The sequence below is a fragment of the Nesoenas mayeri genome (genome assembly GCF_963082525.1).
Source record: "Nesoenas mayeri genome assembly, chromosome: 9".
Lineage (NCBI taxonomy): Eukaryota > Metazoa > Chordata > Aves > Columbiformes > Columbidae > Nesoenas > Nesoenas mayeri.
In genome coordinates this window covers 24,668,312-24,695,171 of record NC_137557.1, presented here as the reverse complement: position 1 = coordinate 24,695,171, position 26,860 = coordinate 24,668,312, and the positions used below count along the sequence as shown (strand labels likewise).

The window sequence follows — 26,860 nt, the reverse complement described above, 5'->3', positions numbered from 1 at the left end:
ATCTTTTTAGTTAATTATGACAGTACTAGGAATATGGATAACATTTCAGTTACCATTATATTAAAATATTTGTGTATGTGTATAAAAGCGTCCATAAAATTTTCTCTTTGAAGGTCTGTGCGTTGGTTCATTCCCATGTCAGCACTTGCCAGAGCAGTGGAGATCAGGGTGTCACCGGCATCCTGGCTATCTGTTGTGTTGCGGTTGCTGATAGGGACACCTGCAGCCCTCTGCAGAAGGTGGCTTCAGATTCTCCATGGCCCCAGACTGGGGCCACCCTGGGAAACAGGAGCTCGGTGTAGCCCTCCTGCTTGAGGCCAAGGAGGCTCTGCTCTTCCTTTGAAGTCTGTAGTCCCAGATTTTGCCCAAAGCCTGCTGGGAAACCGTGTGCTACGAGTGACATGTTTGTTGCTGTTTCTGCATCGTGTTGGGATGAGCTGGAGCAGTTCTGCCAGCTCTTAGGAGTTCCCTTTAACCTCGGCACTCCCACACTTCTTCATGTTCATTCCTTTGCCTGTAGAAAATCCCTGCTTTCAGGGGTCCCCACTCATTATGTGTGTGGCAGGATCCCTCTCTTCTATGCATTCCCCACAATTTCCTTAACCTCTCCCTCATTTTTCCTGGAGAAACCCTGTCGATTCCCCTGAGGCTTCCACAGGTTGACGAGGGTTTGTTCAGCTTGGAGGCCAGCGGGATGTGATGTCTTTCTACATGGGATGCCAGGAGGGATTTCCAGCATGTTGCCTCATGCTGCCCTACTGTCTCTTTTTCTCTGTATCTCTTCCCATGACACCTCCAGTTCACACCTGGTGAATCTCAACTCCAGCTGTCGCCTGGCTGTGCAGGCAGGAGCCAAGCATGGCCTCTAAATTCACCCCACCTGCATGTGCAAGGTAGAAGTGCCATCACCCAGTCTCTGCCTGCTTGCTGGTGCCACATGTGCTGCTGGCACTTACTGCTGCATCTCACTACCAGCAGATCTGCAGTTTTTCAGAAGAAATCTTTGCTAAGGGTTCAAACCCACACAGTGCCCTTTCCTGGTGGGAGAAGGAGGGAAGCGGTTGGGATGGACACCCTGTGTGCTGGGACAGGCCCCGCTCCAGCATTAGTGTAAGCCCCCACATCTGGGACTCGGTCAAAGCCCCACGTCTTGCCTGGGCACTGCTCACCAGCATCAACCTCATGTCTGGACGGGGAGACAGGTGCCTTCCTCATCTTTGACTTGGAAAGCCCAGCTCTGCTCTTCTGACACTGCACTGTTTGAAACCAATAGTGTGCTGAAAAGAATCATTTCTGGCCCAAATTTTAATTTGCTTTATGCTATTTATGTAGTGGTAGGTGAAGTTACCGCTTGTTTGTATATATGGGAGGAACCAGTCATCAGTGGCGACAGCAGGAATCCGCAGTACAGAGGAGGTAAGTGTGAGCATCAAGCCCTCTTGTCCCTTGGTTTGTTGGTCTCTCTGGACTCGTTTTGTGTTTACTGTGATTTGGATTTATGGATGAGTATTCAGAAGCCATCAAGGTGATTTTGAGACAGACTGTTTCTAATTAATGTTCACAAGAATGGAGCAACTAAATCTGTTGGATGTCTTTGGGAATAACTAGATTGTATATGTGTGATTTGCACTGAGGGAGAGTTGCAAGCTGACACCAGGCTGGTCTGAAGTCAAGCTGTGGTCTGTAAAGCAAAGGTAAGGAGATCCCTGGATTGTTTTCTCAGTAGCCTGCACACAAAATGAGTTTCATGTGTAAGTCTAAGGGTTGTGGAGTTTGGTTTATCTCTAAGCCACCAGCTCTGCATCCTCCTCTCAGGGGCTGAAATTCTGGCTGTTACCTTATTGCAGGTGTTGGAGATGCTCACACTTGAGCGTAGCTGGGTCCTTACTCCAGGCGGCTCTTCCTCTCTGCTGTGTTCAAGCACTTTCAGCATAGTGGCATGAAAGCAATTAGCAAATGTTAGCTTTGGACCAGGGAAAACAAAGCACACAAGGCTGTAGAATTATTACAAAGATGGCCCTTCACCACCATAAAATTCAGCGACCAAAGCTGCAGAATTTGGATCTGTCAATGCTGAATCCTGCATCTACCCCCATGTGTGGGCTATGAAACCCTCACAGATCTGAACAGTGTTACAAATGCTCTTGCCTAATGGGCACTGCACACCACAGGGCTATAAGAAGGGGCTTTTTTCATACAATTGCTGCTTTTCAAACTCTTAAGATTATGTGAGGTCTATGCCTTTTTTTTCCTTCTGCCAAAAGCTCCACTCAGACTCCTTTTGTCAAGGACAATGACAGGAACATGGTCAGCTGTTCTTGGAGCTGAGGTTTTCTCCGGTAAATTATTTCACGGTGTATTCTTACAGCTGGGTTTATTTTTCAATCAGTTTTGAAAGTGGACTGGACTTCCTTTATTTCAATTAGAATAATTTAAAATAATCACTCAACTCTTGTTGCTTATTTATGTACAAATAATCAGCTCAAGGTAGGTAAAACACACACTGAAGGGTAGTTCAGGGAGGGAGACAAGTGCAAGAGTAGATGCACTTTCCCACTGCTGACATTCATGGGTTTTGTTTTTACTGCAGGATAAGCAGGGCCTTGGTGGCCTGAGCACAGGTGTCCCAGGGTATTGGACAAAGGTGGCAGTGAGAAATACTACAGTCAACTATTTGTTATTTGTGCTGTTTGAAGAAAGCAAGCTGGACTGGGAAAACAGCTGCCAGTACTTCTTCAAGTCTGTGTCTAAGTTCTGGTTAATATGTGGAATTAAATAGGTATTTACAGATGAAACTTTGACAAGGACTTATTTGTAGACTACGAGCAATATTATTAACAACATGCAAAAAAACAATGCATATGTGCAAATGTTTGATTTAGGACTATTGCTGGTACTTGTGCTTAGGCTCAGCATATGCAGCTCTGTCGCATTCAATTTACTTGCATAAGAGGAAATTCTATGTTTTTCTTCATTATATTTTCATGGCAAACAGTTCTGCATAAGAAAACTTTTAAGTGCATGCTGTGAGAAGCTACAACAGAGAAATATTGCCAGGCAACTGGAGCCAGAGGATAGACAGGTGGCGAGGGAGGTTTGGGGCAGCGCGGAGCCTGCAGGGAGCGGGCCAGAGGATCTGGAAGGTGCAGGGGGGAGCAGAGCCAGGGAAGGGTTTCACCCCCTGCTGCTGTAGGAGAAGCTGGTGAAAGGTTTCCATCCGTCTGAGGAAGGAGATCTTCCTGCACCAGCCTCAAATCGAGCAGCTTTAAAAACTTTCTAGAGTCCAAAAGAAATAATTGATGTTTGTTACTTAGCGGCAGCTATCCCAACACCCCAAAAGGAGTTAAGCGCTATACATTTTTTATGCTTAATCACCTCTTTAGTGACACCCAATGACAACCAAAGGCTTAAATTTCAATTAGAGGGAGATGTATTAAATGTTTAATAAGAATCATTCCTTACAGGGTAATTATATCTTAACATTCACTGGAGGAATGTTATGTTGGCAATGTAATGTTGATCCGAACAAGGTTGATTTTTTTTTTTTTAATTATTTTTTATTTTTTTATTTTATTTTTTTTTAATAATATCCAAATGATAAATGGGAGGATGATCTGTACCATTCTTACTCCAGACACACTGCCCCTGTGCTGCCCAGCCACAGGCCTGGATCTGGGAACAAGTGAAGTTGCATTCATGCATAGCTTTGAATAGCAATTTTTGGATCTCAGTGTGAAAAATGTTGTCCCACATATGCTGAGAAGCATCAGGCTGCATGTACCTTTTACTTCAGTTTTGAACGCTTTTGAAACTGGTAACTGACTACTCAGTATTTCAGCAGTAACTAGTATGGGAGGATGAATCTTCAAGACATTATTTATCAAGGATATTTTAAAAGTCTCTGCTATGGATTTGAATGCATTTACCAATTTTTAACAGTTTGGTATGCAGAAATTTTTCTTGCATTATTTAGATTATGGCAAGAATAATCAGCATCGCGCTGCTTGCACTTGGAGAGATAAGCTGTCTGGTTGTATTGTCTGTGCCTACGTGTTATTTTCTCAAACTCACTTTGATGGAGGAGCTGGAAATGCTGGTGACAGTAGCAATTAAAGCACTCGACATTGCAGCAGAAACTAATGGGCTATTGGAGCTCAGGACTCTTTGGGCTGCCCACAGATCTGAGTGGACAGTGGCTGGAGCTGCCATCTCCCAGGCAGCCCCGCAAGATATTCCTGGAGCTTTGTGGGTGAAACGTGGTGCCTAAGAGCCACCTTAGACAAAACAGTCATCAGAAAGCTGATGTTCTTGGCTATTATTCTCTTTTTGTTATTTTCTTTGGGGTTTTTTTTGCTTTTGTGGTGGCCCCAAGTACATACATCCTCGCTTGCAAGAGATATCAAAGCCTGAATGCAGATGTAAAGATGCCTGAAGTTAAGGATGGTGGGTTGATGCTTCCCCGAGGTCAGACATGCTGCAGCAATTTCCGAGCTCAGCACCTGCCAAGGCTGGGGCATTGAGATCGCGAGGCCACAGGATCGTTAGTTCCCACCTCGTTACGTACCCTGTGTAGTGGCAATTCACACAGCTCTGCTCCCGCTGCCTCCTTTAGGGCTGGATCAAATCTCTTCTGCCCTCCAAGCATATAATCCTTCATACTGGAAAACATAGCTGAAATTATATGCTCATTCAAACTGAACAGAATAAATAATTTTAGTTGGGAAAACTTCGGGAAAGACCGAATCTATGCTTTCCTTCCAAAATGGCTAAAATCAGGGATGTGCTGGAGTTTGCTCCAAATGAGGCTGGTCCCTCTGGCCCTGCCGTCCCTGCCGGGACAGGATGGGCTTGCAGCGAGTGGCAGATCATGTGGACCCCAGCCCGGGTGCCCCGTGGCTTTCCCTGCACAGGGACCTTCCAGCACTTTTTTGTTTGTAGACTGCAGAGATGGGCTCTCAGCAGCCTTCAGCTCACAGGGCAGCCTGGGGAGGAAATGAGAACATTATTATTCTTTTCAGGACAAGTCTCACACAATTCCATGGTGAAAAATTAGCTATGGAAAATATCAAGTAACTTTCCTGCTTCCCAGGCATGTGTTGGAGCATTTGGAGATGGAAAAAATTAAAAGGTGAAACCAGAAGGGTTTAGGGGAAGGTGGTCATGATATCTAGATTACCAGGCCAAGAGAGCATGGGTGGTTTTAAGGCAGAATGGTAAAAAGCTCATTAGCAAGAGCCTCCTTGTGAGCAGGTGATGTGTCTCTTTCACCCGTGTAGCCTCAAGATTCAAACCCTTTGGCTCTCGAGCAGGTCTGGCTGACGGCACTGCAGGAGGAAGTGCTGCTGCCCCTGTGGGACAGCGGTGCCTGGTAGAGGTTTGGGATCAGTCGTGGGTGGTCACCCGTGTTTCATGCCCTCGGGACCACCCCTGAGGTCCAGGACAGTGACAGTGTTGAGCATCCTTCACCCAAGAGCCACAGTCCATGTGCAAAACCCATGTGGTTGCTTCTAACACTTTATTAAATTGACATCGTACAGGTGCTTTTTGAAAATTCTCAGTAAAGCAAATTGTAATGACTATCTGTTGAAGTTGTTGAGGTTCTTCATGTGGTTCTGCATTACTCGTGAAAGCAAGTATCTTTAAGCTCTCAATATGAACATCACCCCTTGAAGAGTAGCAAAGAAATGCATGTTTCCATTTCATGCCATTAATTACACCCCAGCTTTATATAAGATACATTTTCTGTGTGCCATTTAAGCTGTGCTCCCCATATGCTGTTTCAGTTCGCTATTGTCATTCATTTTTGTCAGAGAACAGCTGTGAGGGTATTACTTGCCCACTAAGGGGTGTTACTTGCCCTGCGATATGTTTTGGTGACCTGCAAATGCCACATTATGTTTTCTGTAGTTTTCTGAGTCACATTTTAGATGTATTTGCACAGATTGCATGTGGTGTGATACCTAATAGCTGCATAGATTTAAATTATCTACACATACATTTTATCTGGTATGTTTCATTTGAGAAAACTGATTTTAATATAATTATTATTATGAATTTTAGGATGGATTTTCTGCTTGAAGCTGCTCGACAATCATGAGGCTATCTCCCGTGAGTGATGGCTTATTTTAATTTGAAAGCTATCACAAGCTCTATGCAGGTAACTAGAGGCCCAGTTGTATGCTCCTAGTTATGAAAATCTCCTACTGAGTGTACAGATTTTCTTGCATGAGAAATAGTTTTGTACTCTGTAGCATATGTTCTGCTCGCAGGGAGCTGGCATAAAACAGATTAATTCTGATTATTCCAGACTAACTTGAGGATATATTTAAAGGGAAAGAGACTCAGAGACTCAGCAATGCAGTGTGTAGGCATGAAGTGCTCTGAAAAGTCAGAAAGATTTCTAGAGCCTTGTTCCGCTGCCAGCCCAGTCCAAAACTGTAACCAATGTTTTCGGACGTGACCCACATATCTCAGAGTTTCTATTTCCTGTGTTGAGGATAAGCTTGGTTTTTTAGAAAGTATTGAGCATCCCCTGCTGGAAATCAGACCCCTTTCAGGTACCTTGAATAGTCAAAGCTGAAGCAGCACTACTAAGGTTGTTGGGCTGCGCACACCACACTAGAGGTTCAGTGTGTTGCACGGGCACTTGGGTGCCTGCAGCTGCAGAAGCGAGCGGGGTGCTCACAGGAAGATTATTAACAAGGCTTGAGGAAGATTTTTGGTGTATGTGTGGGGGTTAAGGCACAGTCAGGCACATGGTCCTTGCAAAAGAAAAAGGCTGCTTAATGGACATTAACAAATTAAATAATTACCTGTTAAACAGATTCATCAAATAACTTCCTTTGTGCCACAGTTAGCTAAATAGATAATGAAACCTGAGAGTACTTAAAACAAAATGGCAAAAATCAATTAATGTTTACTTGCTGGGAGACTGTGATCCTGCAGCTTGCTCCCCACAACTGCCTCACTGCTCAGAAGTGGTTAAAAGGGAGCATTTAATTAGTCATAAGTGTAAGGCAAGCTTCCATTCAAGCATAGAAAACAGCTAGCTTTCTATTCTCTCACGCCTGGCTACACGTGAGGCTGGTGGACGTTTCCATGGGGTTTGCCCTCGCTGCTCTCCCCATGCTGCTGGTCGTGTCCTTGCCCTGAGAGCAGCCCGTGTCCCCCTCCTGTCAGGTTTTCTGCCACATTCCTCCCACTTAGAGGTCAAGGGCAGAGCGCTGATGCAGACTCGCAATCTCCTTCTCAGGCTCATCCTCCCAATCCACCGTGTAATTTTCATTCTGCCAGGAAACTGCTGCCCAAGTGCACTCAGAAAAACAGCTTTTTACAGAATTGACACATGTCAGTTGCTGTTCACAGTCTGGAGGGATGTGGGATGGTGGCTTCATGCAGGGTGGTGGGGCTGGGGGCAGCTCTGGGGGTAGATGTGCTGGTGGCAGGGGCGGGAAGCATTTGCCCTTGGCTAGTGCAGCTTTAGGGGTGCTGCTGCTGTCCCCCCAGCCATCCTGAAGCAGGGAGCGGCCACATGGCCAGCATGGTAGGAAAAATAAACCTTTGGCTGCTGTACCATGGTGGAGGTGAGCAGTGCTGGCACTGGCACCCTGCTAGTGCAGGTGCTCCAGCACAGCGGTGCCTTGTCCTTATTTTCGGAAGCGGCTTGGAAATAGCACATTTCAACTGTGCAATAGCTTGGAGCCAAAATTCAAACTTTTCAGAATAAGAATGGGAATTTTTCAGCTTTTGTAGTTATGAGAACGTACCAAAATGGGCCTCTGGGTTCCTCTGCTCAGCTGCAGAGCAATGCTGGCTTGGAGGAGAGGGAGGTATTCTCATGGCTAAAACTGGGGACACTCCAGGCTGCTGTGCTGCTCCCCCAGCCCGTCCCAGCAAGGCTGGAGATGTGATGCAGCACTGGTGGTCACCAGCCAAGATACCAGAGTACCAGTGTGATGTGGTGCCACGTGGCACGCAGGGGTGAAGGTGCGGCAGAGCAGGTGTGTCAGAGGGGGAGTGGAGTGTCATGAGGGTGTACATCTGTGGCTTAGAAGGAGTTATGACGCCAGGCAAAAAGGGAAGGATGTTTATTGCAAAGTACTAATAGAAAAAGACTTTCTACCTCCACATTCAGCCTTGGTCCTCAGCCTCTGTCTTCTCCTAGAAACCAGACCCTGTGGCCAGGCTCTGACCAGCACGTGTGGTGGGAAGGGGCAGCCTCAGCTCGGGACAGCAGTCCCCACCACACTGTTGCAGGGTGTGGGTGTTACACTGCTGCTTTTGTGCATGTTTATGGCAAGCAGAAACCCAGTACTTGTGTTCTGCACTTTGGGTTTAGCCCTAGAGAAACTCGATCTTCTTGCAGAGGGGCTCTCATGCCACTGGGAGGCATGACAGATGTCCAGCTGCAGCATGTTGTAGAAAATCTCCACACACTCACTGCTGATGGGTTTTTCAAGGACAAAATATTGTGATTTGAAAAAATATGTATATATAGTTTTACTGGAGTAGCAATGAGTCCTCTGAGGTTTTTCTCTAACTTCTGGGGAAGCAAGAAAGCAGATTTGACAAGTGAGACAGCTAGACAAGCTGTTTAGCAACTGCGATGGCTGTGCAGGTGTCATTTTCTGCTGATGGCAGGTTTCACAACATGCCTTCTCCACTAGCAGCACAGCCCCTTCCCCAGAAACCCCTGCAGCAGCCATGTACACACGCAAGTGTCTCGTGTCACCAGGCAGGGAGCTGCAGAATATCCATTAGCAGCAGGATAAAGAGCTGGGCTCCTCTTGGTTATGGATGAAGCTGCTTCGCAAGGCTTCTGCATTTTGTTCCCATGTTTTCTGTTGCAGCACTACTTGGTATGCAGTTTGTGTGCTTTGCACAGTCTGCTGAAACACAGCACACGCTCCAGCACTCGCATACACGTGTTGCTGCAGGATGCCTGAGCCTGGCAGCTGCCAGGACCCCACCTCCGTGGTCCAGTGTTTCTCCTGGTGAAAAGGTTTGGAAAGGGCTGAAAGTGAATACAACTTCACCCAGTTCAATGTCCTATGAAGTAAAACTTGCCAAAGCAGCTCAGGCGTCAGGACCTCTGTCCTTTCTATTAAATGACTTCATGTTGAAGGATTTCAGAGTGAACACCACACAGCTATAGCTGTTTGTCATAGGTGCAGGAAGGTACGCTGAGCATCTGGCCAGCCAAAATCTGCAGCATACGAGCGTGCCAGGGCTGAGAGGCACTGAGCTGTTTCCTACCCACGGCGCTCAGAGCAGCAGCACTGGTACCTGCCCAGCCCTGCCCCAGGCTGGTCCTGCAACACAGGCACTTATCTTGGACCCACCAAATTTACAAATATGAGGTTGCATGTGTGGAGCTCTGTCTGTTTACAGGGAATGCGGTGACCAGCCTAGGCAGCAAATTTAGCTTTGCCAGGTTTACATCGCCCAAAACTCCTGACTTGTCTCCTCCCCCTGCCCATTGATCCCTGGGAGGGAATCACAGCAAGCGCAGCAGCACAAGGGTACAAGGCAAAGGCCATTTCCTCAGAAGTCTCTAGTACAACACAAGGTCCATGCCCACTCTGGTCTGGTTACAGTGGAGTGGCAGGTGTGGGATCAGAGGAGCAGATGTTGTCAGTCACAGCCGGGGTAAGCTAATTGCTGAGCTGGCAAGCGTCCCCTGCCCATCCAAACCTACCAGCTGCGGCACCAGCACTGGATGCTGCTTCAGTACCTGATCCACTTACTGGAGAAACAGAAACATAAATTTGAAACCAACATTGGAGGATTGCGGCTCTGTTTTAAGTCTTTGGATGACTGCAAAGGTGAGGGGATTTGTATTTTGTTTTCACTGTTTCTGCTCACCACAAGTTGTCCCCAGCACAGGGGCACCTGCACTGTTGTTTAAGCCTGCATCTGAGCCTGTTTCTGAGCCCAGCTTTGCCCACTCCTTCCCATGGTACATTGTTATGCCCTCAGCAACATGCACCTCTCTGGAGGGGAGGGAAAAACTCAGCATAAGCTGATGCTGCTTGTTGATTCAATCCAGATGGGCTGGAGAGCGGAAAGCTGCGACCCACCAGGAGCCCTGCCAGGGTTAATGCCCAGGCTGCTGCCAGCCCCACAGCGCGCAGGGGATCAGAGGGGCCTGAGGCGCTCTGCCCCTTGCATTGTCATTTCATGAGAGATCGCAGTTGCTGCAGGCTTTGTTTGCAGTGTGAAAACTCAAATTAATTTCACTTCTGCATATGCAGCCCGAATTGCACGGAGGCTTTTAGAGAGGTTCCCAGGAGGTGACAGCAGGGTCGCCTGTGAGTTCCATGGCTCCGGTCCCCAGCCTTGTGCCTGTGGCACTGGAAAAATCAGCATAGCTGCACATTTATGCAGGTCTTGCAGCAAGTCCTACCTGCCCTTGCTAGTCGTGGTGTGTTGCTGTAGGTCAGAGAGGGGAGCAGGCACAGCATGAACTATGGGAACCACTTGGTCCTTACGCAGCGCTTTCTGAGGATGCTGCTTCCCAACGGGCAGCACCACCCACATGGGAACATACCCGAGGGCAAAGCTCCTCACCTGCATCCCTGTTTTCCTCTCAATTCCAGTAGCGTCTGTCCAACATCCTGGTAGCTGCTGGGTGGAAGCACATACCCAAGACCTGATGTCTTCCTCATGGTAGCCCTCCTCTGACATCCTCTGGAAAAAGTAAAACCATGTCATCTCTTATTTTGAGCATCTCACCCCAGCTTTCTTTTATTCTACCTGTCTCTGGCAGCAAAGCAGTGAAGTGCACGTGGCCAACAGGTTTTTGTTTTCTCAGACACTCCTGAGTCACTGCTGAGCTAGTGGAAACTGTTTGAGTGATCTCAAAGCAAAAGGTGTGTTTTCCTACTGGCTTTGTGGCATCCTTACTTTTATATTTTGGAGTGAGGTGAGGGGTGGAGGAAAAGGGTGTTCCACAGGCTTATGCATTTTATTGCCAGCAGAAAGATTGCTTTAGGGACTAGGTGATGAGAGCAGCAGAGAGGATTGTGTTTCCCTTCCTAATGCAAGATTCATGCCTGGCCTCTCTCTCTTTATGCTCCAGGGACGCTGGTGCAGGTGCTGCACCGCAGCAAGTCTCCACAGCACCTGGGAAGGGGCAGCAGGTTCTATGGCCTTTTGGAAGAGCTTTATCTAACTGCTTGTCCATTGCAGGTGTTACTGTATTGTGCTATTAGCAGGGGTCTTGCACCATTATCAGCTTTCATTTGGAAATTTAATTTTCCTTTGAGCAATTGTTAATACTTTTTGGATGCAAAGAGCAAAGGTGAATAATTTACTCAGCATTAAGGGAGAGATGAATCATTGCCCAGTAAAGGGTGACTGCTCCCTGTGTGCCACAGAGGTGATTGCTGCCCTGTTCTGGATAAACCAAAGGAAATGAGCTTTGTCCTTCTTGGTCCTTTTGGAGAAAACCAAACCCCAAGGTAAGCAAGGGGGCGGAACGGTTTCCCGATGATGCAGCGATACTGTGTTGACAGTGATTTGTGCAGTGTGTAAAAGGCCAGCTCTGCTCTGAAAAACGAGCCCCTGCATGAATAAATCATGAGCCCTCTCTTAGTAACCTGACAACTCAGTCCAGCCCTCCCGGTGTTTGGAGCTGGTCCAAGCGCTATGTGCTGGGAGGGACTCCCATTGTTTGGAGGCTTTTAAGGGTAGGGTCCGTCTGCTGCCAGCTGAGGAGCTTCTCCACGGGGCAGGTGCTGTGGTGGAGCAGCGGAGAGTGTTGCTGTGCGGCGTGGGACCATGGAGGGAAACACACACCTCCTCCAGGTCATCCGCAAGATGCGTTCCCAAATCAACAAGCTGGAGAGGGAAAACAGGGCCCTGAGAGCAGAACTGCAAGTCTGCGGGCAAAAAGCAGCCCCACCGGAGAGAGGAGCAGCAGGAGGAGGTGGGAATGGTGGCACAAGGAGCCTCGCCAATGATGGGGGAGGACCGTCTGGCTCTCCAGCATCCCTGCATGGAAGCATCATGGTCATTCCTGCTCCATCACCAAAGGAGCAAACAGGTACCAAGAGCCAGGGCTGTCCATGGCACCCATGTGTGCTACCATGCAGTATCCCCCAGCCCAGCTGTTACATATCTGCGGGAAATGGGAGATGAGCCACCAGCTCTCTGTCTAGTTGGCTTGATGGAAGCGCTCTTGCCTGCTTCCACACCCATACCCAAAACTGCCTTAATGGGTGTCTCACTCTGGGATCTTTTTAGGGGGTATCTGCATCCTCCAAGCTGAGCTTAGTAGCATATTTTGCTGCTGCTCAAGCAAAGAGTTCAACTCAAAAAGTTCAGTTTGTTTAAGCAGAATTGGACTTACTGCTTTGTGTTTTAATGGGCGTGGACTATCTTGAATGGAGTATCACCCATGCCCATTCACTATTTGCTCCAGACAGACAAGGACCCACAGTTGTAATTTCTGTTACATGCTGTAACCCCTCTTACCTTAGTAAAAGCTAAGAAAAACTCTACAAATAGTAACAAATAGTGTTGGCTTGCATATATCATGCCATATGTACAGTTTCTTTTTGTAGATAATGCAGTCAGTTTTGGCTGAGGGAGAGTGTATATGTATGTATATATATATACACTCTCTCTTGCCAATATATAGGAATACTCTCTCTTCCCAATTTTTAACATAGGAAAAATAATGGAAATATTCCTCAGTTGTAGAATTCTGGTTAGGACTACTGGAGGATTTAATGAAGCAAGAATTGAGGCTGCCGCCTCCTTGTCTGGTGTCCGCTGCAAAACTACTTCCCTAACACAACTTCTTGGCATTAGGATGGTGTGAGTTATGCGTTGCAGCTGCCATTACAGTCCACATGTTCCACAGGTCTCGTGGCCAACATAACTGTGAACCAGCTTCCTGGAGAGGTCCAGGCCATGAACAAGTGCCCCCACAAGTTTTGGCAGAGGCAAGTCTATGAAAACAAACAAGATGAGGGGCTGAACAGCATTAGTGGGTTTACATGACACTAGATAAGTGCCACAATCAAGTAACCCCGAGTGCCACAGCCTGCTGATCCAGTGCCAGGTTACGGACCTGGGTGCCTTTTAAACCAGGGTTTGGAACGGCTGTCCATGTCGTCAGCTGGAACAGCCGGTGGGTCTTCTGGCAAGCATGAAGGGTCTGCAAAGTGTTTGTCAGCCTTAGGGCTTCTACTCTCCAGCTGCCTTCTAGGGGGAAATGGTGGGATCCGAAGGGTCTGTTTGGCCTCCTCTGCCTTTCAACCTCCCACATACAAAACTTTTTTAACTCAAAATAAGTTGATTAAAAGTATGTTGAGGATATGATATCGTATCATATTATGTAAGTCAATATTTATATATATCATACCATATCAAAATATATAATATAATTCTGATTATTATTATTATTGTTCCTAGCTGTGCTTTTGTCTCTGCTATTCAGACACCACCATGACCGTGCGGCGCTATTCCACCGCTTCACCAGTGCCCGCTCTTGCCAGCGTGAGGTTCCATCGGGTTGGCAAGAGGCCTCCGAGCAACGGGCTCCCAGCCCCGCCGGGCAGTGCCGAGCCGCCAGCCTGTCCTGATGCGGCACAGCTCACCAGCACGGAGGAGAAAAGGCTGGAAAAAACACTGGCCAACTGTCTCTCCAACAGTCATTCCAGCAAAACGAAGCTGTTCCAGGAGTATGTCAATAAGTGCAAGTGGGTTCAGTTTGCCTTCACAGCATCAGCTGCCTGGGATAGTTGCCCATTTTACCTAATGATACGTATCAATATTGCTTTGGGTTTTAGTTTGTTAGTAGCCAAACCTTTGATTTTTTGAATGTATGCGGGCATTGAGCAGATGGGAAAGATGTCCTGCTCTTCTTTGCAATGTGTAAAGATCGTCAGTATTAGAAGTTTAAATTTACTATAGAAAGGAGAGGCTAGGGGAGAGGGAAGGGGCCTTGAAATCTTCTCCTCTTAAAGCCAGGCAGGGTTTTGCAGGTTGTCAAGCTAAGCTTGAAAGGGATTTTTAAATTTTGAACAAAAACCATGAAGATATTGAGGAAGTCTGAACTATGCTTTTGAAAGTGTGATTATTATGCCTCATGGATTTAGATGCACTGTATCATCTTTCCCCTGCAATTGAAGCATTACAAGTTAATGCTTTCAGCCTTCAGAAAAATATTCTCAGGACACTTCTAAATTAAGTGAAATGGCTGCTGGACAAGCCGTGAGTGTCTCTGATAAGAAGCTTTCCAACACAGGGCAACAATCAAAGGTAGAAGCACCAATAATGAGACTGTGATATACGATAACCCCGGTCACCTGCTGGTGCTGATGTACACCCCGAGAATGCATTTAAGTTGCTGGCTTTAGCACCGATCATGCCATGCTCATAAGAAAACAGAGTCCAAGTGGCCTCAAGGTGGGTCTATTTGAACCGGCAGAAGCCCGTGGGTCTGCCCACCCACGCGTGTCCCAGGGCACTTCTCCCACAGCTTCTGCTGGGGGGCTGCATGGCTGTGATGGGTTGTGTCACCTACACTGATGTACCCATCCCCATAGCACATCATGTCAGCTTTTATTCTCTGCCCCTCACAGAGCAACACATCCTCAGAGCAGAGCACTGCATGGCCCCTCACAGCCCCTGCAAACTCGGCCAGGAGCCCAGCTCCTCGCTGAGCTGCTGGAGGGGACCTATGTTTTCTTGTAAGTACATTTGAGGCTTAGATGTTTTACAGCATTTAAACACCTAAATTTAGTCCCTGGCAGGGAACTCGTATCATTTTCAAAAGCACCCTGAGCCTGTGACTCTGGATTTCAGCACACGCTCCACTGGGCTCAGGGGAACTGGAGACTCTCGGCACACATAAACGCTCCTGCCCTGAAGGCAGCTCGCGCGGAAAGCGTTTGTGTCAGCAAGGACAGGGTCAGTGTGCAAGAGCGGGAGCAGCAACGGCAAACGCCACTGCTTTCTCATGAGGGGAAAGAGCTTTCAAAGCAATCGAAACGGCAACATAGATCTATTACAACTGGTGTCCTGAGGACCTACAGGTTTAAAAGCCCTGGTTACCCAGTGGCCAAAGGAACCATGCTGATTGTTTTATAATTATCTTTAGAGCTGCTGTGAGGGTGGCACCATGGCCACTCGGTGCCGGCTGCTTCAGGAGAAGGAATGGCCATGGAAAGGCTTTTTACCTGCCCCACTCCACAAACCGGGTGATATCCCGGAGCGTGAAGCTTTGCGTTTCTCATATTAAAAAAAAAGGATTTTCTGATCATAATGGTGGATGTTTCCCTTATATACATAAAGGTCTAACACAGGTGGAAATCTTAGTAAGCTTTTAATGAGTAGGATAATTTGTGGCAATGAGTTCAGCAAGCTAATTAAGCTTACTTTTTTACAGTGATGACATTTTTGCTTCCCAGCATGCTGGGCCGTGACAGGTTTTTCTGTTCTTTGTTTATTGCAGTTTTCTCACATTTTGCTCTGAAGCTATAATCCTACATGAGATGCTGAACATTTCTGCTTTAAAATTGACACTTTAGAGCAGTGGTGTCAAACTCATTTACACTGGGGGCCACATCAGCCTCACAGTTGCCTTCAAAGGGCTGAATGTAATTTTAGGACTATTTATACAGTCCTAAAATTACATTTATACAGTCTGGCTCTTTGAAGGCAACCACAAGGCTGATGTGGCCTTCAGTGAAAATGAGTTTGACATCCTTGGTTTAGAGGTAGCACCTTGGATTTATCTAGAGAGCAGTTGCATCCAAGTAATAAAATGATAGTACTCCTAACAAATACTTGCTAATTTGCATGTGTATGATGTTTTCATTTGTGTATGCTAAAGCATTATTTATACCACAATTCCTACTTCTTGGAGAAAAAAAGAAAAAAGACTATTTGAATACACTAGACAGGATAGAGGAAGCTGAGAATTGTTTGAGGGGGCTATTATAGTAAAATTACAACATGTACAAGGCCTGTTTGGTACAAGTGCTGCCACTGAGGTGTTCAGGCTTCATGGTTTCACCTTCCAGGTATACAGGTCCAACTGGCAGGTGAGACAGGGCAAGGAAATCACAGAGGTCCCCCACCCTGCAGGACACCCCCAGTAACCAGCAAGAAGTACTCTCATAGTTTCATGATTTTTGGAGCAGACAGGCAAACTGTGCTCAGTCCCTTGGGAAGACGTGTGAACTCCATCTCAGCAGGGCATGAAATCCTGCCTTCATGCAGCACGCCAGTGCTGAAAGCATTTACCTTTCATTTGCTGGGGTGGTTATTTTTAGTTTCATTGCATGTTTTATACATTTGTAATCCTCATGATGCTTTCTCGTTTTTCTCCAGGGGTAAAGTCAAGGCCGTCAGTTTCTTCTTACCAATGGATATGTCATCATATGCTGAAAATCAAGGTGTTCTCAAAAGCCCACAAAATCAGAGCACAAAGCAGTTAACCACCATCACTGGAAAGGACATGTGAGCTGGTGAATTTTTAAAGGCCCATTGGATCTTGAGATAAATTGGCCTGAAATGATAGCTGCGTATCAGGTTCCTTTCCTGCAAAATGCTTTGGCAGAGTGCCCGCAGAGTCACCCAGCCCGTGTTTCGGGTCACTGACCCAATGTTTAGCAAGGAAATGGAAGCCATGACAAAGCCGGCTGGAGCCTGTACGCCATGATAATGAAGCCACGCGACAGCAAAGGTACCTCCACAAAGTAGCTTCTGCAGGACATGTCTCGAGGATCCCTTATATTGGGACTGCGGTAAACGGGGCGTTGAAGCCAGGTTTGGTGTGTTTGTCGCAAAAAGAGGAAACCACGTCACTGCTTGTGTTTGCTATTTCCCTTGCCAGAAAGGTATTTGATGCAAATGACAAAATAAGAGCTGATAAAGAGCCCGTGAGGTTTTCTCCATATGCAAAACTTCAAAACTTTACACTAGTAATACAGCAAAGTTAACTGATTCTATAGTGCCCTCTTAGCACTACTCTGAATTTCTGCAAAACTTGGCAATGACTCTTTATGTCCATTTTGGATTCACGTCTAAGGGAATATAGGGGAAAATAAGTACTAACCAGTATGCAAAGGTGACTGCAAATCTGATTCTGATTTGGAGCATTCCTCTGGTAAGAAAGTAGAAGCCATGCACCAAGTCAAAATAGGAAGAATTTTTAATATCAGAATTCCTCGGGAATATCTTCTGAGTATGGCTTGGATCAAGAATCATTAGCAGAAACTCAGCAAACAGGTGCAAAATAAGTGTGAGAGAGAACTATAACCCACTTCTAAAAAGTGAGAATACTTGCCAGCTCTAATCGTATGAGTAAAGATATTGTCCCATATGTTTATTTTGATTACAAGTATTTATTGACCAAAAATACTGCACATTGCTATTTCTTCAAGTGCAAGCATCCCTGATGATTAGATATTGCACAGAGAATGCATGAACAGTAGATGTTTGTACTGGTAACTTTGAAGAAGATTTTAATCTCATCATCTATTCTTAAACTCTTGAGCCTCCAAAAGTGAAGGCAGAGACCCCGTGGCAGAAAGTCCCTTCTGGATTTTTTGTGATGTTGTATATTCATAAAAATCAGTGCTACTTTTTTCATTTTGTAATTCATCGCATTTTTTATATTCAAGTACATTTCTAATATATTCTCACTAATGAAATAATCATTTCGATTTCACTGCTATTTTATTTGTGGATTTTATTTTCAGCTTGGGTCCATACAGAAGTTGCACTGTACTGTCAGATATAATGAATGAGTGATCTCCAGCAAATCAGGTTACAGCTTGGAAAGTTTACTGAACAGCTTATTTTAGAAGACACTTACAGGGAAGTAGTTTTTAAATGTTTTAATGAAAGCTTCATTTTCAGAAACAGGAGTCTGCTTATGTGTTCAGCTAAATACCTAAATCCAGTTGATTTCACTTAGCAAAGTGACAATGCCTTTGAAAATCTGGCCTCTAGACCTCTAAGGTACACAAGTGCTTTTGAAAATTCATGGTTGGACACCAGATTTGATGGGATTTGGGATTGCATACGCTCTAGATAGCTTTCAGAAATCTCAACTTTTAAGCTTTCTAAGCCTCAGCTTCCATGAAGCAGCAATGGGAATTCTCTTCTCCCACATTTTCTGTGTCAGTTCAATATAGACAGATCACTGACACTACGACTGTGTATTAGTAAGCGTATGCCAGCGTATGACAATGTTAATTGTAGCGGGCTGCTGATTCTGATGTCACAAAAATGCGTATAACTTTGTGTATGGTTAAGAAATTAAACTCACTGGACATTTATTATAGGTATAATGGCTTTAAACTTTTTTATACTTGCAGAGAAAATTAACAGAAAAGGTGGAAGGGAAAAGAGGGAAAGGAGTCAAAGTAGTCATTGACAAATGACAGTCAGTATATTAATGGAAAGGTTTATTTTTGAATTATACTTTTGCAGTCTTTAGCAGTGCCCACAGATTTAAGAACACATGATGATGCACAGGCACATTAATTTTTGAAAGCAGTTGTGCAGATATGACCAAGCTTTGCATCTCCAGGAGAACCAGATTGTAGCAGAGGCCACAGAGAAACCACTGAGCACATTTTTACCACAGAACAGCATGAAGTCACCATGTAGGACTTACTGGCAATTCAAACATTCCAATAGTAAACATTCATAGATTGTCCAGTGCAAAAAAAGGCAGGTATAAGCAAAGCAAGTGTTAAAATTTGGGCAGAGAGATAGAGGCGGCAATTAAGCTGTGGTCCTTTTCTTCTTCCCAAGAGGATCCATACAAGTTCAGAGGAGCCCTGGGCTTCTACCTAAGCCTTCACCAGAGTAGAAACTAAACTCTAGTCACTGCTGGCCAGGCTTGTTGGACTACAGAGCATTTCCAACTGGAAACACTTTGTTTTGGAGAGATAGTGATACTCAGCCACACAGGTATGGGACTGCAAGAGCAGCTGAGACAGCAAGAAGTTCCCTCCTGCATTAGCACTGGCCACCCTGGTGTCACACTTGTGCTTGGGGCTAAGTGGCTTTAAATCTCCATAGCGAATGCTGATAAAGACAGAGTCCACCACTGCCATTTGTTAAATGACATGTTCTCCGTTGCATCAGCACGACGAGTCAAGAGCAGTGAAACACATCTCTAGGTTGGAGACAAAGAGGTGTTGTCAGAGTTGATTCTCAGCTTAGATCAGTGGGATAGCACTGATTTAACTGTTACTTCACATTTACATCATTCTAAGTCAGAGAGAAATTGGGCATTCTTTCTTCAGGCAAGTCTTTTTAAAGCTATGGTCATAATACAGAAGTGCTAAGCCATGAGCACAGGATCAGTGAGGAATAGTCACTAAGGATGAAGGCGAAATTTAAATGTTGTGCATCTGAGGATAGCGCACAGTCTAATGTTTAAAATCTTGACACCCAACTTAATAACAACAACAATAACGATAATCCTTAGATGCATCTTCAACCTACAGTAGATCTCACCCTCACCAAAATAATGAACAGTGCCTAGACAGCAAAATCCTTACAAATAAATAAATCCTGCCATTCATAAAACTGTGCTCTCCCAGAACGGTACTGCTCAGTTGTACCATGGAAAGTGCTCATGTTAAAGGGTACATCTATGGCAGCATTTCAGAGTCAGGAATGCCTTCCTGAGTGAATTTCCTGGTCAAACCCACTTACTGTACTTGGTCTCCCACTGCAGAGCAGTCTCAAAGCACACAAATGGATATCTTCTGGGTGCAACTAAGTCAGAGGATGTGCTTATAAAGTGCTCCAGAAGCTAATAGGTATTCAGTGCATGGGACCAGCAAACCCGCTGATATACCTACAGTGTGGGCAACAGCACTGACTTTTCTCTCTACACATCCTCCTCTGTTGGCCTGTACTACCTTCTAACGCAGATAGAGATGCAGAGCACTCAGACAAAGAAGCTACTTTCTCAAATATTTAAAAAGAAGATCTAACTAGCTGAAATTTCATCTCATTATACTACAGAGAGGAGAAGGTGGCATCAGTCTTGCCTCTCTGTCTGGTGTTTAAAGAGCTTCACTCTTGCCACAGAGGTGGAAAAGTGATGCTCCAGACTGTAACAGAGGAGTAACATTACCATCTTCTGTGAGTTCTTGCTCCAAAGTTCAAATGGGTCTCATGCTTGCATCCTTAGACAACAAATCCATGCTCAAAGGTAATAAATCAGCCTGTGTGCGCATCTCCTGTCGAAGCCACGCAGTACAAGTACATTCCAGCTACCCCAAGCTCCGCTTACAGGAGTGAGAGGACAATAGATGATGTGCCAAATTGTCCACAACTTTAATATCCATTGCATTTTTGCTTCTTCATTTTAAATCTCTGGTTGTTGAACTTCGGTTTTTCTCTGTCGTGATCAGGTGTAATCTAAGAATATATCAGCATGGAAGTAATTCAGCTCAGGAGCTTCTGACACCAGATCTTTAAGACTGTTATTTTCAATGATAAGAGCATTAATTCCAGCACTGATAGGCTCCCTCTGTATGCCTGAAACCTTATTTTTGTTTAGCTGGGATGAGAAAAATGATCAATAAACTTGAAACTTGTTTGAAGGTCTCAAATAGTTCACGGGCCTTGAACAGTCCCTCGGTGTTGTGATGAATTTGATGGTACATAATCCCACTATATGCATGTCTTTCTGTGATCTCCTAAGCACTGCACGGACAGCTGGTTCAGATGAGTTTTTCACAGCTGTGTGCTATAAAGTGCAGAATATTGTCTCTTCAGGATGAAAAAATACAGGTTGTATTAAATCTATTCTGCACTTCTACTGCATAACACCTTTGCCCAACAAAAGACCTGTGAACATATTGAAGTTAAAATGTAGATCAAACTCTGCTAACCTTGTTAGCTGTGCTGAAGTCAAGATGGATGGTCACCTCAGGAAATGTTTCTTTTATGGTAAGTGCTCATTTGAGTAGGAATATTTCTAGCTGGTTGAGTCACCTCTTTCTCAATTGCTGCATGAGATACCAAAAAGTGATTTTTTTTTTACATAGGGATATTCAAAGACATGGCAGAGGCTGAAAAATATGTCTTTAAAGTATCTTGTGGTGGTTTCATTCTCCACTGGGAGTATTATATGACATGTGTAGACTGACTAAAAAAAAAAGTATCCTCCATTGTTTACTTTTCACTGAAAACTGATGAAATGTCTTTTTAAAAATTTTTTTTACAAAGTCATGTGGTACTTGATATACAAAATCAGTCCCACAACAGTAAAATGCACTAAATCATAAGAAAATTGCTCTGTTTAATGTAAAAAGTAAGAAACTTAGAGTAAAGTGCAGAAATTAGAGCGAACATTTCTGATCTGTGGCTCTTCAGTAGCAGGTTTGACTCTTCTCTGGTTTGGAGGACAAGGATCATCATCCGCATGCTGGTTGCCATGGAGACTCCCATCGCTTTCGAAATCATAACTTTTGCCTAAAAGGAAACACTCCTTCAGCGTGAGTTTTTAATGACCATAGAGGTTTCTGTTTACCAGCATACTGTATACTAGATTAAATACCACATCTAAGCAGGTGGGAGGGGAGTGAAATATTCTCTAGTAATCAGTGACAACATATTTAGTCTGTATAAAATCCACAAAACACGCAAATAGAATTACAAGACTTGCTGCATTAGATTAGGCTGTTCTGGCATCAAATCCATTACCTCTCAGTATCACAGAATCATAGAATAGTTTGGGTTGGAAGGGACCTTAAAAGGTCAGTATCAGCTGCTTCAAAGGAGAATGAACTTTAGTTGCAGAACATGGGCATGGTCATAAATCCTTCTAAGTCCTGCAGAAGCCTGGCTTGAGGACAGACGGGCTGCAGAGCCAGTGAGGCCTCTCCTTCTCAGGCTTTAGTTGGCAAGGGCTTCACCATAAATACAAATAATAGCAGCAGTTTTTCTAGCAACAGATGTTGTATTGGGTTTGCACGGCAAGGTTTTGGTACAGATGTACACATGAACAGTTGGGTCTGCCCACATGAAGAGCTGTGTATCATTTATCCCTTCTGTTAGCAATACCAGAAGGTCTCTGGAGTTTGACAGCTGTGTGCACCTCTTTCTCCCTAGTGGCATTGCTCTGAAGGTAAATTTGTTTGGCCCTAAGCAGTATGCAGAAGGGTTAGTTTCACCAGCATGGATATATTGGCACAAATTTCTGGCTTGAGTAAAACTATGGTTATTCAGAAGAGGAATATAACAAAGATGCAAAATTAAGCCTCAGTTACTTCCTAGTTCTGTTGTCTTTGCTAGATGGTAACTAAATAACTACCTGTTAAATCTGCGATTTTCGCTTGATTTCTTCTTTTGAGGCTGTTTTGTGCCTCTGTGGGGGCATCAATATACTTCATTGCAATGGCTGGGGTCTGGTCCTTCTCTGGCTGAGTCTGAGTAACTGAAAGAAGAACAAAAAATTCTATGTAATTGAGTTGTATTAATGTTTGTTTGTTCAAGGAGGGAAAGATATGTCGAGTTGACTCTACCTGGCTGATGACAACTTGGTACTGTTTCAGTCCTGCCTTCTTGAAAAGACTGAACAGATTCATGGCCAGAATCTAAGTCTTTCATTGGCCTTCCCATAATCTCATTCTCAGTTGCAGTTTTATTTCTAATGAGGAAGTATGTATACATTTTCCCTTTGCCTTTCACTTCTATTTCTCCTCTTTCAGTCATCTCAAAATTCTTGTATTTTAGGCATCTAAAATATCAGAAGCAAAATGACACATGAAAATTCAAAGTTAGCAAAAAATGTCACTAATGTTTTAGAAGAGGTATTGTAATCTAAACAGTCAAATCACAACAGTCTGGGAATAACAGTGCTGATCCACGAACAACTGAGGGTTTGTTTCAACTGTTTATTCCAGCCTGCTGTGCTTTTATAGCTTTACACATACAGCCTCATCAAAAATCAATGGATTGCATAGTCACATATCTCTGTATGGGGAGGTTTCTTATTGACCAGTAAGCAGAAATTAAGAACTGAGGCAGGCAATATCAGACAGAACTACCTCCAGACATTTCATCAGAGAAGGCAACCAAGTTCATCAAACATGATTTACTCCTGGTTAATCCAGACTGGCTAGTCCCAACTGCCTTCTCCATGTATCCAAAAATGGCTTCGAACAAGACTTGATTTTCACTGGGACTGATGTGAGGCTGACTGGCCTATAGCTCCCCAGCCTGTCCTCCTTGCAGTTTATCAAGATAGGTGTAACATCTGGCTTTCTTCAGATGTTACAGTGCTGATCTTCATGACCTCCCAAAGATGACAGTCAGCAGCGCTGTAATGCCACCACCCAGCTCTCTCATTACCCTTGGAAGCATCCCATCTGCTCCCACACACTTCAAAGGATTGAGATTTCTCAAAAGAGCCCTGATCTGATCCTCTTCCAATACTGGTACTTCACCTGCTCCTTGAACCCCCACTCTAGGTGCAATGACCTTGAAGACTGAGGCAAGAGAGGCCTTGGGTAACTCAGCCTTTACTCAGGGCATGGCCATTAAATCACCTGTCACAGAAGGCTCATATTTCTATTTATACTTTTCTGCTAAAATAGCAGGAGCTCCTTTTATTGCCCTTGAACCTTCTTTGCCCATTTCAGTGATAGTTGAGCTCTGGCTTTCCTAATATCATTCCTATGTGCCCAGACAATGCTTTTGTTGCTTGTCTTGTTGCTTGTTCCTCCTTTGTTGCTTGTCTTCACCTCCACCTCTTGCATACATATTTTATGCAGAGATAATATTATTGAAAATATAATATTTAATTTTTATTGACATGAGTTTTATGAAAGTAAATTCCTAACTGCAAGACTAGGATAGTGGTTTATGCAGTTAATTCTTAGTAAGTACAAATAAAAATTTAGCCGGAAATTATTGTCCTGAGTCAGAGTCAGGATGTCAAATTAAATGTTCTGACCATTTTTCTAGCATCTACATCACTCTATTATTATTTCCAAGTAAGTTGTCACAGGTTTTTATTTTTCCTCATATTTTGATCTCTGGAATTGAGACTCTCAAACCTCTGTCTCCATATACAAGTGTATGTGAAATAATCAGAACATATAAAACTCTGCAAACAGTGATTTTTCTTTATAAGTAAGCTGCATAAATCAGTGAATTAAGACAGCATCATCTACATCTGAAAGCTGCAGCTGTCAAGGCAGTGTTTCTTAGCACAGCTCTTCACAGGAAAAGTTACCATCATAGTTACTCACTGATAGGCACTGGAGCTTAGATGAATTTTACTCGGGACACCATGACTCTCCATCCGGGAAGCTATATTCACCGTGTCTCCAAACAAGCAATAACGAGGCATCTTTTCTCCAACAACTCCAGCCAAGACAGGACCTGTATGGATCCCAACTCTAATCTTTACAAAGACATAAAACACCCCCCAAAAATGTCACTTGTTATTTAACATCTTTTTTAATGCTGTCCAATCCCCTAAACGCTCATTCTAAAACAACACCGGACGCCAGTGAAATATCAAATATCTACAGGGAGAGGCTCTTCAAGAGAAATGCACCCATGTGGGCCAAAGTCACAGAGTAGTTCAAGGCAGCTCTTTGATGTCCTGCTGCAAAACCTTGAACAGAAGCCCAACCCAAGAAGCAGACAGACACACACATCTTTGTGTTAACAACTCACCTGAATAGGATTTCCAGAAACTGGGTTCTGTACTCCTTTAGCTGCTATTATAATCCCCAAGGCAAAGTTAGCAACTCGCTCAGCATGGGTGGGGACAGGGACAGGGACACCACCTACTACCATATAGGCATCTCCAATTGTCTCCACCTTTAAGTGAGAGGGACAAACATATGAGCATGCTATATATATATATCTTGCTAAGGTTAGTGCTTTGCTGTTCAGGGCTCTTCTTAACTGCACTGACTGCCCCTTCCTTCCAAAAAGCTCTAGCATATGTCAATTTCCTTTATACGGAGATCCTTTCTTTGACTCCATATTAAAAACTGCAATGAGTTCTGTCCCTGCTTACTTGACCCATTTCAGATATCAGTATGAGACCCTAAGGAGTAAGGGATGCTGCGAAAGTGTCAGATTTCTTGTCTTCCACTTATCCGGGGCAGACCTATTCGCACAAAGAACTGTTCCCAGGCACAGACTCCTGAGACAGAAGGTTATCCAATACCTGGATGCTATTAATTAGCTCTAATTCACAACGGGTGTTAAAAACATGTTTCTTTCTAAAAAGAGATTTATTTTTTAAAGAGCAAGGGACTCTCTTCACTGGTGACTGTTACTAAAGGGTTCACATGAATTTAAGAAATCTCCAGTCTCCAGGATGGCAGGGAATGCGAAGTGTGCACTAAGCAGATCGGGAGCATCCTTCCTTACAACCAGCTGTTTTCCCACAACGTGCTGCACCTTGTGAGACAAATGCTGCAGGGTTTGTCCTTCTTCAGGCATCCAGTCTCCTTGAAGTGCATGTTAAGGTGCCTGAGAAATACTTTGGGGTTTGACCCCATGACAGAGTTTTTGCTGGGAACAGAATAGGCCTATTTGACATCAAAAATTCTCAAATGTTTAAAATTAACCATAAAAAACTGTTATACGGTAAGGAAATTTTCTAAACTTCTCTCATGAGACTTCTTTGTTACTTTTACCATGAGTAAATAAGAGAGTAATTTAAATTAGATTAATGGGATTTCTTAAAAACGAACACCAATAGGAGAGCGGGAACATAATTTCATCTTTGGGTTTTTTCATTACCATATGACTTCAAACTGTTCAGCACATTAGTCTAGAAAAATGTGTTCCTATACATGCCATCTATCAAGATAGTCAACCCTGTAGTAATGCCAGCAATTTTCTGTAATGAACTAAAAACAACTGTAAAAAGCTATTTATGCAAATAGATACCCTAATTATTTTTCAGCTGTGGTACATTTAATTTAACAAGATCTTTTTGTATCTTCAGATGTTTAAATCTTGGGCCAAGTTTCTTTGATCAATCTCAATATTTCACTTCCTTCTCAATTCCCCAAAATAGTAATCTCATCCTCTCTCTCTGTACCCTAGTAACCTCCTTCAATATTAATAGGAGTTATATACAGGCATCAAAAGGAGATTATTATAGTGACAGATAATTTACTCATGATGTATGATTTAGATAGAATATAATGCTAATTTATCCTAAAATCTGTGGGCCATATCTTGAATGCTTCAATTATTGAATACAGTTTCCTTGCCAAGGCAGAAATTCTTCTGATTTCCCAGTACAATTTACTGCTTGTCTTGCTGGAGCAAGGAATGAAGGAGATTTGGATTTCAACCTTTACTATTTCTGCATTCCTAAATATTTAATATACAAGGGACAGACAGAAACTGAGGACTTGTTCTTCAGCTCATCAAATCTGGGTAGCTCTGGAAATGTTGATAATGCTATTATTATATGTTAATCAGGGTTCTGATCTTTTGAGCAGGTTTTGGAGACAACACATACACTACAGTCTAGATCTAATTAATGCTTTTGGGGGTCAGTGGGAGATCTATACCATTACCTAAGATTTCCGTGAAGCAAAACAAAGTCTAGGTATTATGTGGGTATTGTTTATAATGTTATTTCCCAACAAAGGAGATATTGACACAGTGACCAATTTCCAACAGATTAAATTAAAAGAACTAGGAGAAGTTTTCAAACTGGTCCACAGCCTAGGATATCCTGTCACGTTGGGTAGGCATTTGAGAGCGGAAAGAGAGATGTATGAAAGAACAGCCATTCTGGTGTTAGTGTCGTGGAAAGAGACTCTAGCCCATGTTAGAAGTTACATTCCAGTCAAAAAAATGTAAATATATTTAATCA

At 44.1% G+C, this 26,860-nt stretch overlaps 2 protein-coding genes across 2 annotated transcripts in view; one reads left to right on the top strand and one right to left on the bottom strand.

Annotated features, from left to right (window-relative positions):
* Nucleotides 1–11,781: 11,781 nt before the first annotated feature.
* CCDC195 (coiled-coil domain containing 195) lies at nucleotides 11,782–16,480 on the top strand (the record flags this gene model as incomplete). Its single annotated transcript, XM_080350154.1, has 3 exons — nucleotides 11,782–12,046; nucleotides 13,448–13,709; nucleotides 16,348–16,480. 3 exons carry the CDS (start codon nucleotides 11,782–11,784, stop codon nucleotides 16,478–16,480), a joined length of 660 nt encoding a protein of 219 aa, XP_080206280.1.
* A 4,836-nt stretch (nucleotides 16,481–21,316) lies between these two features.
* The window catches only part of LOC308043837 (guanylate cyclase soluble subunit beta-2-like), a gene marked incomplete at both ends in the record, with an annotated part of 39,045 nt that continues 33,501 nt past the window's right edge, over nucleotides 21,317–26,860 (bottom strand). Inside the window, 5 exon segments of the mRNA XM_080350153.1 lie at nucleotides 21,317–21,468; nucleotides 22,310–22,432; nucleotides 22,521–22,735; nucleotides 24,252–24,406; nucleotides 24,685–24,831. Of these exon segments, the coding sequence (XP_080206279.1) occupies nucleotides 21,317–21,468; nucleotides 22,310–22,432; nucleotides 22,521–22,735; nucleotides 24,252–24,406; nucleotides 24,685–24,831 (792 nt within the window).